This window comes from Nannobrachium achirus (genome assembly GCF_963921795.1).
Source record: "Nannobrachium achirus genome assembly, chromosome: 18".
Classification (NCBI taxonomy): Eukaryota; Metazoa; Chordata; class Actinopteri; order Myctophiformes; family Myctophidae; genus Nannobrachium; species Nannobrachium achirus.
In genome coordinates, this window is record NC_137825.1 from 20,888,458 (window position 1) to 20,903,256 (window position 14,799).

The 14,799-nt window shown below is 41.6% G+C and overlaps 1 protein-coding gene across 2 annotated transcripts in view; it reads right to left on the reverse strand.

Annotated features, from left to right (window-relative positions):
* Positions 1 to 3,600: 3,600 nt before the first annotated feature.
* Positions 3,601 to 14,799, reverse strand: part of LOC308303669 (disks large homolog 5-like) — a 72,376-nt gene continuing 61,177 nt past the window's right edge. For both annotated transcript variants that reach the window (XM_080748117.1, XM_080748116.1), the window contains 9 exons: positions 14,127 to 14,313; positions 13,474 to 13,622; positions 11,771 to 11,941; positions 10,770 to 10,966; positions 9,931 to 10,074; positions 8,473 to 8,600; positions 7,904 to 8,013; positions 5,322 to 5,431; positions 3,601 to 3,731 (listed from right to left, as the gene is read on the reverse strand). In XM_080748117.1, the coding sequence (XP_080604243.1) occupies positions 3,628 to 3,731; positions 5,322 to 5,431; positions 7,904 to 8,013; positions 8,473 to 8,600; positions 9,931 to 10,074; positions 10,770 to 10,966; positions 11,771 to 11,941; positions 13,474 to 13,622; positions 14,127 to 14,313 (1,300 nt within the window). In that variant the 3' untranslated portion in view covers positions 3,601 to 3,627. The remainder of the gene's footprint in view (positions 3,732 to 5,321; positions 5,432 to 7,903; positions 8,014 to 8,472; positions 8,601 to 9,930; positions 10,075 to 10,769; positions 10,967 to 11,770; positions 11,942 to 13,473; positions 13,623 to 14,126; positions 14,314 to 14,799) is intronic.

Here is a 14,799-nt window from a genome sequence, read left to right on the forward strand (position 1 = left end):
ACTAGAAGTTGGTTGACTTGTTGACTGTGATTAGAGCAGTTAGAAAACATGGTTAAGTCTAAGGAATGGTCAGAAAAGTTCAGAGAAGAAATTATTACTTTGTACAAAAAAGGAAAAGGATATAATATAAAACAAATGCAAATGACACTGAATGTTCCAAAAAGTACAGTAACACTAATGAACACATTTGTCAGAGGGGTTGAATAATTTCCAGCTCTTAAGTGGTGATGTTACTACCATGTTTAGTATATTAAGACTTATTTAGAAAGTATCTAGCCTTCCACCTATTCATATAAAATTATACATTTTTAAGTTAATAATTTTCATTTTTGAGTATATTGGTATCTAAAATATGGGTGGGAAAATGTTGGTGTAATCCTTTTAGACCAGTGGTTTAACCTTTTTCATAGCAAGGCAGATTATTTATTGGGCATTTGAGCCACAGGCCACCATTTGATGAGATTTAGCCTCTAAAACCCAAACCTTAGATTATTCCGTTAGCGTTGGATGAGATCAAATGTTCACAATTCCATTCCTGTATTGATGTTGGTACCACAGAGCGATAACAGGCAAACGTTGATCAAAATAAGAATTCTTCTACATTCTGTAATTGTGTAGACGTCTTGTAAATTAAGTAATGCAGATGTTTAACAATAATTTAACTCTTGAGAACGTAAAATAGAACCATATCTATTACTGTATTTACACTTCTGTAAAATGAAATATTCTATCAATCAAACCTCTGTCCTCAGGGGTCAAATCTGACTTCTCTCCACACCTGAAAAAAAAAAAAAAAAAAAACAATCGTGGTATTTACTAATTATTAGGGGTGTAACAATAATAACTGCATCGAAACATTTAAATTTGTAATGATCTATATCGATATGCAAAAGCATATATTGTACGGTTTTGGCTTTGTATCATATTGTTTTACAATGCAGATAATCGGTATCGAATCGTTTTGCAGTGCAAATAATTGATTGTATGAAAACTAACAATAAAATCACACCCGTGTGAACTGAGCGGTGGTTTACCCACCAACCCCCCCCCCCCCTCCCCCCCTGTGTGTGTGTGTGTGTGTGTGTGTGTGTGTGTGTGTGTGCGTGTGTGTGTGTGTGTGTGTGTGCCTGGTCTGGCCTGGCCTGAAAACAGCGCCCCTCCCTTAACATGTGTGGACAGAAAAGGTACTACACCACAGGCTACATACAGACCCACATACAAACCCACATACATGAATACAAACAAACATACATACCTACACACACGGCCACGCTATGGAGACGGTGTGACCACCGCTGTGAATGAACCAATATCGTCCATGTATTGTATCTTCAACCATGTATCGTTCTTGCTTGTTTCATAAAGAGAGCTAATCCACTGCACTGACACTTCCTTTATATTAACAGTATTTATTTTTCTTATAACATTTGATGCACATTTTTTTTATTTCATTCGGAAGCAATCAGGCCTGCTTCATCCAAGCTGAAAAGATGAAATGTTGACAATGTGACGGACAAGCCAAAAGTCGTGCTTGTAAATACAGTTGACAGACATCTACAAGCTCACAACGTGTCGCGTTGTGAGCTTGCAGTTTTGTGTGTCAATCTTGTATGATGAAGTAGGGCATTCATTTATATAAAACTTGAAAAAACAAAAATATGGAGATAGGTTTCTATCAGCAACAAAATAAAAGATCCCTTCTTAAATAATCCACTTCAGAAACAGACAGTATTTAAATCAATATTGGTAATATGAGCACAATACTTAGATACAATTTAATCTATAAAGTGAAAACTAACGTACCTGTAACGTTAATTAAAATTAATATCTTTGTGTAAATAAATGACTGGAAGGACATTGTAGAAAGAAGTAGAGACACTTCTTTTGGCACAATGAGTTTAAGCTTGAGGACAGAATGGCAGATTAAAGGAGTAGTTCACCACTTTTCAACCTGTCTTCATATAATAGGTCCTCACTAATGTTCATGATAAAATATCAAAAAAAGAAATTCTACTCAGTCCAAGTCTCCTAGGAGAGCTGTGGGAAGTTCAGAATCCATCGTCTTGTGACATCATCATTTTCCAAAAAAGAAAATTAATCAATATTTTTGAAAAAGATATTTAGATTTTTATTATCGCGAGAACAATGGCTTCCACTTTAAAATTGCAACTTTTCAGGAATAGAAAGCCTGCAGTTTCTATAAGCTGGATTGGCAATCGATGATGTCACAAGACGATGGGTTTCTGACCTGCCCACAGCCCTCCTCTAAAAAATAAAAAAATAAAATAAAACGCTATTTTTGAGTGAGGACCAATTATTTGAACATAGGTTGAAAAGTGGTGGAGTGCCCCTTTAAGGACGCATGCACGCACATGCTTGGACTGCAACAAGTGGATAATTTAGATTTGCCCAAAACGTGTTTCTAAAAAAGAAACACACAGCCTCTTCCTATAAACCATGTATAACAATACATTTGTCTACTAAAAAAGGGATTCATAACCAACCATTCTTTGATGTGACTGGACAAATTAAATTGTGGCAAAAACACATAGGAATATAAGAAGAGGGGAGAGCCATGGTCCATTCTGTCCTTAGCTGTATTAACCACTTGAACCCCAGGATCCCTATTCTGCGGTGGGGTGGGGAGTCGCCAAAAATAGCAGATCTACAAGGTAAATGGTGCATTTATATAGAGCGGCGCCTTTATTCAAGGGGCTTTACAATGTGCATTACATTCACCCATTCACACCCTGGCCCCAAACTCCTTATGGGGAGCTCACAGGGGTTAAGTGTGCTGCTCAAGAACACTTGGACAGTACCATTGGGGAGCCAGGGATAGAACCAGGAACCTTCCGATTCCCAAGGGGCCGCTCCAACACGTTGTGAGCTTATAGATCGGCTATTTTTGTCGAAGAGATTTGGTATTGGCATTGGAAATTGGGAAAAAAAAGCGTACCAAGTACAGTTGCTATGAAGCCAAGGTCTCTTTTACTAAGCATAGAGGGTTTAAGTGGTTAAGTCTTGACTGACTTAAATGCCGTCTACCTGTGGTCCTGAATATTCTTGGAATATAAAAAAGAATAAAGGAGATGCCAGCGTTAGAAGGAAACCAAAACATTCAAGTATGCGTTACATGAAATACTAGTGTAAACAAATGGCTACCTGTTGTACATCACTACTGGAGTGGGATTAATAGAATCAGTGCTATTTGCAAACTGGATCTTGCTATAATTGTGTGGGGACAAAGTACAGTAGCATTGTTTAGTCCAGGGCGGTGCCCTCATGGTGTACCATACTGTACGTCACTGTGTGTTCTCAGCATCAGTTCCGTGGACCACTAAAGGGGTCCTCCGGTCCACGTTATGGACCTTTTGTGTATCCGTTTACTCCCGAGAGCCAACAAAAAGGAACGACACTCTCAAGAGTTAAATTAACGCAGTCTTTTACGGTGGAGATTTGGGTTCTTCTCCCAGAGATGAAGGATTAGGACGGGGGGCCGTGAGTTATCAAACTGGAGGGGAGGGGGGGTGGGGGTTGAGAACCACTGCTGTGCGTGAGCTCTTGCTGAGGCAGCCGGGGGCGACGGCTGACGAACGACGACGAGGAGGAAGAGGCGGACGCTCTCTGCTACGGCGCTCCGTCGGGGATCCACAGAACCTTGTTCTGCTCCTGCTCCACGATGGTCAGGATCTGAGTGCAAATGTAGGACAGGCTGCCTCCTTGTACAACACCTGCAAAGCACACCGAGGCATCATTAAATTCAACAAGAGTTTAATAGAACTGATCAATTTGACTGGTTATAAAACACAGCGATAATCAATGATTTAATATATATAAAATATAAAATAGTGGTTTAATTTAGTCTCAAGTTATGTAGCTGCCAAGATGGCTGATGGGTTTTAACATTTCTACTATTTATTCTATTATTTATTTATTGGGGCTGGTGCCAGCAGCTTACCTTTGCGATGTTTTTTTTCATTGGATGTATTATATTTGTACTTTAGCCAAGCTGGCGGCAGAGGGCAGCCTTATGCAAAGAATGGAAGTGAATTGGGCTGCTCCGCTTGCCATCCATTCAGAGCATAGAAATGCATTTCTAGATCAGATCCACAGAAAACAGCCAGGAAGTGATTTGGGACTCCATTATTGTTTACGGAAGGTGGATTTTTGAGAGCAGCGTTACGGGAGATGTTTTTACTGTACACGGCGGCGCGACCAGTTATCAGCTTACAGCCATCAAACAAGGTAAAAAGAACGAGCCGTATTGGCAGCGCACTTGGATCAAAATTGGGGTGAACAGGAATGTCCGAAGCAGTAAAAGAGTTAAAGAACTTGGCCTGGTGTGAGTTAAGTCCCCTGGGGATAGCGCTGCTGGGCAATACCAATGAACACTTCTACTTTAGGCCGTGGGTAAAGCATTATGTAAATATGATCATTACAAGAACTAGTATGAAAACAGTTTGGCGACATATTGGTCGTGTGCAGAAAGGTACAAGAAGAGAAGAGACAAACAGACAGCGTACAAAAGCCCTGCCAGTGGCCCTTAGAGCGTAGACTGCTCCCAACACCTCAGGTAATGGTTTTCAAGATATCTCGTTGGGGACTAAAGCAAGGGTTTCCAGACATTTTAGCTTGAGACTCAAAAGGGACCCAAACACGCTAGGTATGATCCCACTGTTTTGGAAACAACTGGACCCAAGTGTTGGACAGGCACGTTTCATGGTAATCCGGCCTAGGTGTGGGCGTTATGGTGATAATTATCGTTGAGACGATACAATGTCTCCACGATACAATGTCTCCACGATATCCCTTTTCAGAGGTATCATATATATATATATATATATATATATATATATATATATATATATATATATATCATGATACAATTGAGGGAGTCTTGTAAAAAATCCTGTTTAAACGTTAATACATTACAGACTCAGAGATTCATTGCAGAATTAAATTTAAACCTGCATTTTGGTCTAAATCAGTAGTTCTCAAACTTTACAATGCCAAGGTCTCCACTTAACTCTGACAGTATACAAATGAAACCAAATTTGGTTTCATTTGTATACTGTCAGCGTTACATACTTGTAAAGTTCAATTTAGACCTCCCAAAAGGAACCCAGAAAGTATAGTTTTTGTCTAGTAACTTGAAAAATAACCATAAAAACCAACATGAAAAAGAATCGTGATAACATCATGTATCGTGACACAGCTTGGGAAAATATTGTGATAATGTATTTTTCCATATCGCCCACCCCTAATCCGTCCCATTGGGATTTGAAGATATCTTGAGTGCAAAGCTGAAAATGCCAATTTACCTGTGAAGAACTTGCTGTACTCCTGCTCTGTTTTCTGTGCGGTCTCAAACTGCTCCTTGGAATGTTTCTGAGAGACTTTATCCCGCAGGTAAAGAGGATCCTTCTGCTCTCTGGGGAGGGAACGAGATCATACACAATATAAAAACACTGTTGACTGTAGCAAATAGCACTGGATAGACACTGTACGACAATGAGCAGCATACAGTAGGACAGGGTTCCCCAATTAGTTTTCCCCAAGGGCCGAATTATGTCTAGGGTACCAAGCCGAGGGCCACAACATTGCAAGGGGCGACGGTGGCGTTCCCGCTACTCCAGCGACAGTTTTCGTCGTTGCCGGGTGAAAATCTTTTATGTCCAAAACCGTTCGTTTTGAATTTATCATTTTGAAAATGATTTAAACTAGTGAAAACAGCAGATCTACAAGCACACAACACCTCGCGGTGCGAGGCGTTGTGTGCTTGTAGATCTGCTGTTTTCACTACTTTTGTGCAACGGCCTTGCATGATTTGCAAAAGACACACATTTTGAGATACGAGAATTCCACCCGACAACGACGATATACTAGTGTTGTTGCTGCTCATATACCACCATTATTACTGGGGTTGGTGTCGGCCAGACAGTAGCCCCCCCGCGGCCCGCAAATGGCCCGCGGGCCGCCTATTGGGGAACCCTGCTGTAGGACTTCCAAACTCAAGTATTGGCTAAAACGACTGGAAAAATATAAATAACAAGAAATGAATGCTACTATTAATGGCATCTACGTAATCTATGTATTGTGCATCTGGGTCTGACCTAAAGTGATCTAGAATTATGCTCCATCTTCCACATTAGGTATGCGCTTGACATAATGGGTTGCTGATGCCCTCCAGAGGGAGGAAGGGAAATTACACAGAGTAGCTTGAGGCACTGGGTGCTCTGTGTGTGAGTGTGTGAGTGTGCTTGTGAGTGAAAGAGAGAGACAGAAAGAGAGAGAGAGAGAGATGGGGGAGTCAACCATAGGGCATAGCAGTGACCGTGGTTTACAGGTGCAAAAAAAAAAAGAAGAAAAAGGCCATTCCCATAGACCTTTACAAAAATATTTATATCGATTATTTTAACCTTGAATAAAGCCATCCAGGATCTTGTCGAATCACAAACATAACACCTTTGATTCTGTGAAAAGATGAAAACCACTAAAACAAAGGGTATCTATTAAATGTAGTAGTTCACATAATTAAATATTAACATTTTTCACAGAATCAAAGGTTTTATGGTCATGATTCGACAGGATCCTGGATGGATGGATTCTAGACTTCAAAAGTAAATGGGAAAAATGTATGGGAGATTTTGCTGCGGCACCAGTAAACCACACCCACTGCTTTAGCTGCCCTCGCCACACAGTGGAGCCACAGAGCCCACAGGCCAGCCTGTCCCTGGGACAGCTGGCACTCTGCTGATGACAGTGGGGCTTAGCAGCCATCAGTCTCACTGACTGGCTGCCACACCACTATGTTTAACTGTGTGTAGTGTGTACGTGTGTGTGTGTGTGTGTGTGTGTGTGTGTGTGTGTGTGTGTGTGTGTGTGTGTGTGTGTGTGTGTGTGTGTGTGTGTGTGTGTGTAGCAGGGACAGGCAGAGAATGTTAGAGAGGCACGGGTTGACATTTCTAAAAGGACCTTTTGGTGAAAATACTGAAAATAGCAGCCCTCCAATGCGTTGTGAGCTTGGAGGTCGGCTATTTTCGGTGCGTGATACCACACTGAACTATAAGCATAATCAACAGAGAGAGGACAATTCTGTCAACATAAGACGCTGCATTCAAGTTCAGGAGCGTTTGGACAAGGCAATTCTCTTGAATGCTGCCTTCAGAAAATGCATTTTAGAGCGGACATGTGAGGGATAAATAGACAACGTATAATGGTTTAATGGATAAAGCACACAGGGCAGGGTTGGAGGTTCATGGAGGCTGCTTGTAGATCTGCCATTTTCACTAGTTTGGGTCCCCGGCAAACGCCACATTTTTCTTTTGGGTCACGGGTTAAAATGTTTGGGAACCACTGCTTTACATCCATGTAATACCATACGCAGCGCCAGCCATGACATCTCACGTTTAGCCGTTTCCCCCGTGTGCGGAGCGTTTTCAAAGGTTTCCACTCTGGAGAAGGGGGTTTCACTTTGTTGCGGTTAAAAATGCACGAAAATGCGGTTGTCGTCTAAATGGAAGGCACATATGTTATTTTGCAGTTTTCTCTAGAGACCGTTGTCGTCTAAACCAGTGTCTTTTTGTTGAGATTGTCAATAATACCAAAAGTATTTTAGAATGTGCATGTATGTATATTTTACAATATGCCTTTGCCATGAATTTCAATGTCGATTTGATTTTCTGAATACCGATTACCGACAAGGATTTTTTGGGGGGAGTGACTCTCAAGAACACACCTTTGGGACATTCTCCAGAACAATGACATGAAATCAAAACGTCAGAGAAACAACCACGAAAACGTGAGCACTTGACAGTTGCATGACATAAAGTATAAATAATATTAAAATAAAAGAAAATAAAAAAGGCAGAATACAAAGATCCATAATCGCGTGACTACTCACTTTATCTGCTTGGCATTTTTGTAGCGAATGAATATGACGATTGGGTAGATGTGAACGCTGTGAAGTCGTTCAATGGCGTGAGGAGCAATGTCAAGCAAACAGTGACAGTTCTATGAGAGAAAATGACAAAACATGAGAAATGGGGTGGCAAAATAACACACACACGCACAGTCGCAGACGCATGCTTTCCTATAGATAATAACATATATTGCAGCTGTATAGAGACGTTTTTCAACATCTTTTAAAAAAAGATTGGGATCCAAATGTTCACGAGTCGCAACTCAACTAATGTTCCCCCAAGAAAATGGTGGTTAAGGTTGTTCCACATGAAAATTATGCTAGTCTTGTACATGTTATGTTAGTGTTAATTAAGATTACTGTATTATAGTAAATGTATAAATGCAATAAGCTAATATACAACTGGGTATTATAGACAATTATAAAACTTTGTTTTATAACTGTATCAACAGTGTGTAATCCTTTCCCAAAAAATTGGAAATGTATATTTTTCTAGTTCCTCACTCCACACAGGCCTGGCACACAGCTATAATGCAGTGAGAATGGCCTACCCTCTCTGTGATTTCCTTAATTGAAGCAACAGTTGTCACGTCAAAATGGCCGCTCCTTCGCTTGAAGTCGATGAAAACGCAATCCTTCACCCCTCGCTCAATTGCCTGCTGAGACGCCTTCATCACCTCTGGAAGCAAAATATATAAAGTTTAAGAAACTCATATTTCTACCTTTACCCAAGATGTTTTTATTTTTGTATTTTCTTAACAGTTCTACTGCCAGGTGTTATAATTTATTTATTGGGGCTGGTGCCAGCAAAAAGCAGCTTACCTTTGCGATGTTATAGAAAACTATCTATTGATATTTAAAAAAATATATATTTTTACAATACAACGTTCATATGTGTACTTTTGCCTAGCTGGCGGCAGAGGGCAGCCTTATGCAACGAATGGAATGTAATTGGCCCACGCTGCTCGCCGTGGTCCAGTTTCAATATCACGCTGTCTAGCTCCTGTCCATAGAAAACAGCCAGGAAGTGATTTGGGACTGCGTTCAGATTTGGGGCGAACGGGAACGTCCGATGCAGTAAAAGAGTTAATAGATTAATATTATATCCTTGTACAGTGTGCTTTCCATCCCTATCCTGTCCTGCTCCTGTCGCCCTAGACCAGGGATCTTCAACATTTTCAGGCCAAGGACCCCTTAGTTGAGAGAGAGATGAAGCAGGGACCCCCATAACCTTTTCATACATTCCATATAGTTTCATTGTTTGACAGCACGATCATCAGTGTATTTTGGATTCATGTCAATGTGTTTTCAGATATTTAACCACTTGAACCGTCTATCCTTAACTTGACCTTTCCCTCTGAACTTATCCTGTTCTTTTCCCCCTCTACACCAAACCTCTTTGCCGAAAATAGTAGATCAATAGTAAATCAGTGAGCTTGTAGATCTGCTATTTTTACCTAAAGTTAATTTGGACGCTCAGGTTTAAGTGGTTAATATAAAAAAGGAGATCTTTTTTTCTATCATACAAAGATTTGGAGGACCCCCTGCAGTAACTCTGAGGACCCCTGTTGAAGACCCCTGCCCTAGACAATACTTTCCCAGTCACAGAAACCACTCTAACCTCATCCATCCACCTGCATTCCACCAGGGACATGCCTGAATTCATTTCAGACTCCACCTTAATCCATAGCACTTACTGTAGCACTTGCCCACCCTCGATGACCATACATGCAATTTAGATAGCATTGCAGTAGAGCGATGCCAGGCCATTTTCGACTTGGCATTCTATCGTGCATCGAAGCCATAGTGTGCATAGCTTTTATGAACAGATTATTGATGTTTTGATTGTTTTTGAAATTCATTGAATAGGCTGTTGGTCTACTTACATTTTTTGGATAACTATTTCTACGCATGTTATGTATTAATGTTGATGTGTTACCATGTGCCGTTCCTGCTCATTGTAAGTCGTCCTGGATGTATGCCTAACTTGTAAATGGAGCGGGGCTCACCAGGCAGGCAGCGATAGAACTTCTCCGGGGCCTCTTTGACCAGCATGTCCTTGCTGGCCTCCACCAGGGGCCCCAGGATCAGCACAGGTCTAGGGGACGAGCACTCCACCTTCTGCACCCGCTGGTACGCCAGGCTGACCCCGTCTGGACACGGAGACACAGAAAACACCTCAATCACTCAGTATACAAGCCCATGATGACGCGGTGCTTTCCTCCCAGCATTATCAGCACGGCGGCTGTTGCCGGGGTTACGGTACACTGACGTGTCACAAATGTTTTGGTACACAGCATTGGCCCGATTATTGCATGGGTTAATAATCGATGACGATTTGACATCGGGCATAATCTTCCCGCAGACAGACAGTCAGACACCTTGAGCTTTGTAGAGTTGGATATCGATGTTATTGGGAATGGCTAAAGGTTGGTCTTGGGCTAAATGCCAAGAAAACTGAAGTACTCAGCTTTTGATTTTGTAGAAATGGTCAAAATTTCAAAAGGCAATAACACAGTGGTTCTCAACCTGTGTGTCGGGACCCTCAGGTAGTGCAGGGCGTTAAGGGGAGAAAATATTAATTTCGTGCAAATTTGTCTTAAAGTGCCAAATTTTGCACAGATGTAGCCCAGGGCTTCAAAGACCTTTTTAGTACCCCTGGCCAAACATTGGTAAAATTGTCAAACATATTTTCACATGGAAAAGACAGAGTCAAACTAAATGTAATGCCAACTCTTACAATTTCAAGTGCTTGTGAAGGGTGGGGGGGTCCCGGTTCAAATATGATTATTTTGGGGGTCGTGGCCTGAAAAGGTTGAGAACCACTGCAATAGCAGACATTCCTCACCGTCTGTGATGGGGAAGGAGTCTGTGCTGATGGCATCCAGCGCCATCATGTCCTTGCTGTCCTTGGAGCCGCTGCGCTTGTGCTTCTGCTTCCTGCGGAAGAAGGACCTGCGGGCGGCGGCCGACAGCGTCTTGCCCGCGCCGTTCTCGTCTTTCATGTCGGGCACGCTGTGCCTCCTGTACATCTCCTGGTCCATTCTGGTGGGGGAACCAAGAGTTCAGCTGGCTTTAAGACCAGAGGCCCATTCTACCAATGCCTTCTAAATAGATCAGTAGTTCTCATGCTTTCAAGATTTTTCTAAGTTTTTCTACAGCACAGCACAGAGCTTGTATTATCTTCTATTTTTGGATAGCCAACGCAAAAATCTAAAATGACACGGACGCTTTCCCGGTTTTATTTATCCATTTAGGCCTAGAATTATTTACTGCTTTACTATTGAAAAATAACAGATATACAAGCTCACAGCACGCTGCAAGCTTGTATATCTGCTATTTTTTTATTATTCTTTTTTTGAATATATATCTTTGAATATATATCTTTTTAAAAGCAAACATTTGTAACTCAAATATTTGCTTCTGGGTGGTCCCTGGAACAACATATTTTGAGATGGGGTCCGCAGCCTAATAGATGTAATTTTGGGGGTCCTGGACATGAAAAAGTTTGAGAACCACTGATTTAGAAGAAGGATTTAGAAGACATTAGAATCGGGTCAAAAATATTCGAAGATACAAATGTTCACGATTTTTCAAAAATAGCAGATCTACAAGCTTGCAGCGAGGCGCTGTGAGCTTGTATATCTTCTATTTTTGAATAGTTAAAGCATAAAATAATGGTTAAAGTGGTTCAAATCTAAAGTGACACAGATTTGCGTTCAGGCCTGAATGGCTTTTAATTTAGCTCTGAGAGTGTGAACGGAGCAAAGAAATTTTATCTTGAGTATTTCTTCCAACACTGCCTTAATCACTGAAGATTTCACACAGTGGAGAAGCAGTGTTGCTTACAGGTATTTGCTAGGAATCTGGCCTTTCTCCATCTTCCTGGCGCTCTCGTCCAGCTGCCAGGCCACCCAGTAGCCAAAGTTCCCGCTGGGCAGCGTGTCTTCTACGTACAGGATGTCGTCTCTCTTGAAGCTCAGCTCCTGCTCCACCTCCGCCACCCGCTCATAAAGTGCTCTGTGAGGACGGACAGACAGGGGGGAAAAAGTACCTCGATAAGTCTTAATTGCAAAAATCACACCTGTGTGAACTGAGCGGTGGTTGTGGTGTGTGTGTGTGTGTGTGTGTGTGTGTGTGTGTGTGTGTGTGTGTGTGTGTGTGTGTGTGTGTGTGTGTGTGTGTGTGTGTGTGTGTGTGTGTGAGAGAGAGAGAGAGAGTATTGCAGTTGATGCTCAGACTAGACTCAAGAGCACCCTCTCTGGTCACTGAGTGGTAGTTCAGGCTACATACACACATACATACATACACGGATACACGGATACATACATACATACACGGATACACACACGGCCATGCTATGGAGCGGTCTACCACCGCTCAAAAAGCATCAATACCGCAGCATAGAAATACGCTGTTAGGGTGCCCTCACACCAAAATACCTATGAGAGTGGAATCCGGAATGCGTTCTGCCAATGCATTTCAATGAGAGTGGAGCGTTTTTTGCAGAAATCCTCTACTGGCATGAAACCATTCTCATTGAAATGCATTGGCAGAACACGGATTCCATTCTCATAGGTATTTTGGAGGGCACCCTTACAAGTAAAAGCCCGGAATTCAAAAAGTACTTGAGTAAAAGTACAAAAGTGTTGGCATCAAAATATAATTAAAGGAGTAGTTCACCCCAAACTGACTTTTTTTTCCTATTGATTACTATTGATTACTATGCCATAGAGACTTGAGTTCAATAATAATTTTTTGTATTTGTCGCATTTCTAAGACAAAAATGTGATTATAGTAAATTTACCCCCATTTATTCTGAATGGGGACCCAAATGCATGGCACTGGATGGGGAAACCATCAGGGTAAATCTACAATAATCACATTTTTGGCTTAGGAATGCGACAAATACAAAAAATATTATTGAACTCAAGTCTCTATGACATGAGTAATCAATAAAAAAAAAGTCATTTAGGGGGTGAACTACTCCTTAAAGTAGCAAGAGTAATTTTTTTTGGAAAATAGCAGATCTACAAGCTCACAACGCGTCGCATTGCAACACGTTGTGAGCTTGTAGATCGGCTATTTTCAAATAGCCTAGGTATAAAATAGGGCTAAAGTGGATTAATGTATGTTTTATGATATAATCATTTATATCTGCAAAGTAACTAGCAACTAAAGTTGTCAAATAATTGTAGTGGAGTAAAAGCACAATATTTGCCTCTGAGATGTTGTGGAGTAAAAGTAATTGTACTGAAAACTGGAAATACTCAAGTAAAGTACAAATACCTCAAAACTGAACTGAAAACTGAATGAGAACTAAATAAAAACGAAGCTACTAAATATACTGTCAATGATAGGGAGGGACTAGTGGAGATTCTGGAGAAAAGATCCAGTAGAAATAAAAGACAGGTCATTTTATGTTTGGTGGTTGCGCTCAGGTGTTGCGCTCTTAAAACAGCAAGCTCACAACACGTTACGACGCCAAGATACATTTTGGTTGACAAAATTAGCTAACAACGAATCCTGGTGTAGTTATGTTAGCAGTTTACCTAACGAAGAATCCGTCTCCTGGCGAGTCTTTGACCGTGGTCAGATCTTCCACACAGCGCTGGACTTTAAATGTCGCCGTTTCAGCCGGTTTCAACATCTCCAGGTAAGCCTCCTCGGCTGTCTTCTTTTTCATGTTGACACCGTTGTACTGTTTGTAAAGCACACGTCACACAATGTGATCATAATTCAGACAGACAGACAGACAGAGCTGGATCATCAATATTGTCCATTTGCTTGGCTATCCGTAATGTCAGTGCAATCTCACACGTTGTGAGATTGCAGATATGCTATGTTTGATGAAGAGACTTGGTACTGTAGCCTCGTAAACCAGCTCTCCTGGGGATCTGGATTTACATAAGTGCAGATTTCCGGAGGAGGCTGGTTTCCGAGGCTAGGTGTACTGTAGACTGAAAAAGAACGCACCAAGTAAACGCAAGTGAAACAGACAGATTCCAAATATTATCGAAGTATTCTGAGGCACCCCTGGACTTGCGTCAAGGCACCCTAGGGGTGCCACGACGGCACCCACTTTGAGATGCCCTGTTTTACAGTACGTGTGTCTGACAATAAATACATTGAACCTTGAATAAAATAAAGTGAAAACCGTCCAAAGCGATAACAGGTAAAGGAGGATACTCAATGTTGCTGCTACCTCCAATATCAAGTCTCCAGGCAGGAGGCCTTCAGGACTCTTGGCGGGACTGTCATCGTCCAGGGCTTCCACAAAGATCCCGTAGAGGTTACCGCCACAGATCTGGACCCCGAGCTCCACCTGGGTTCTCTTCAGCCGAACCAGACGGGGCTCCGGGGCCTTGCGGGAGCCCGTTGTGCCAGGCAGCCTGGAAGCAGACACAGGGTTCCCACACATCTTTACAAATTAACATTTCCAAACCTTTTCCAGAATATTTAACCCGATTTCCAGGACTATATAACAATAATTCAGCTCAATAACGAGTCGCTTACTCCTATGCGCAATGCCCAAAGACAGGTAGTGTATGCCAGTGGTTCTCAACCTTTTCAGGCTGTGACCCCCGAAATAATCATGTTTTAACTGGGGACCCCGGCACCCTGACAAGCACTAAGAGTTGAGGAATTTTGTATAATACGTTTCTATTGTGAAAATAGCAGATCTACATGCTCACAACGCCTCGCAACTCTGCCCTCTAATATTTGACAAATTGGCCAATGTTTAATTTGTCATTTCAGAGGTATTAACACAATCAATAACCAAAGACAATGCATAGCTATTTTTTTCCAGGACATTCCAGGACCCTTGATCAATTCCAAAACTTTTCCAGTACTGGAAAAATATTTTCTTATTTCAA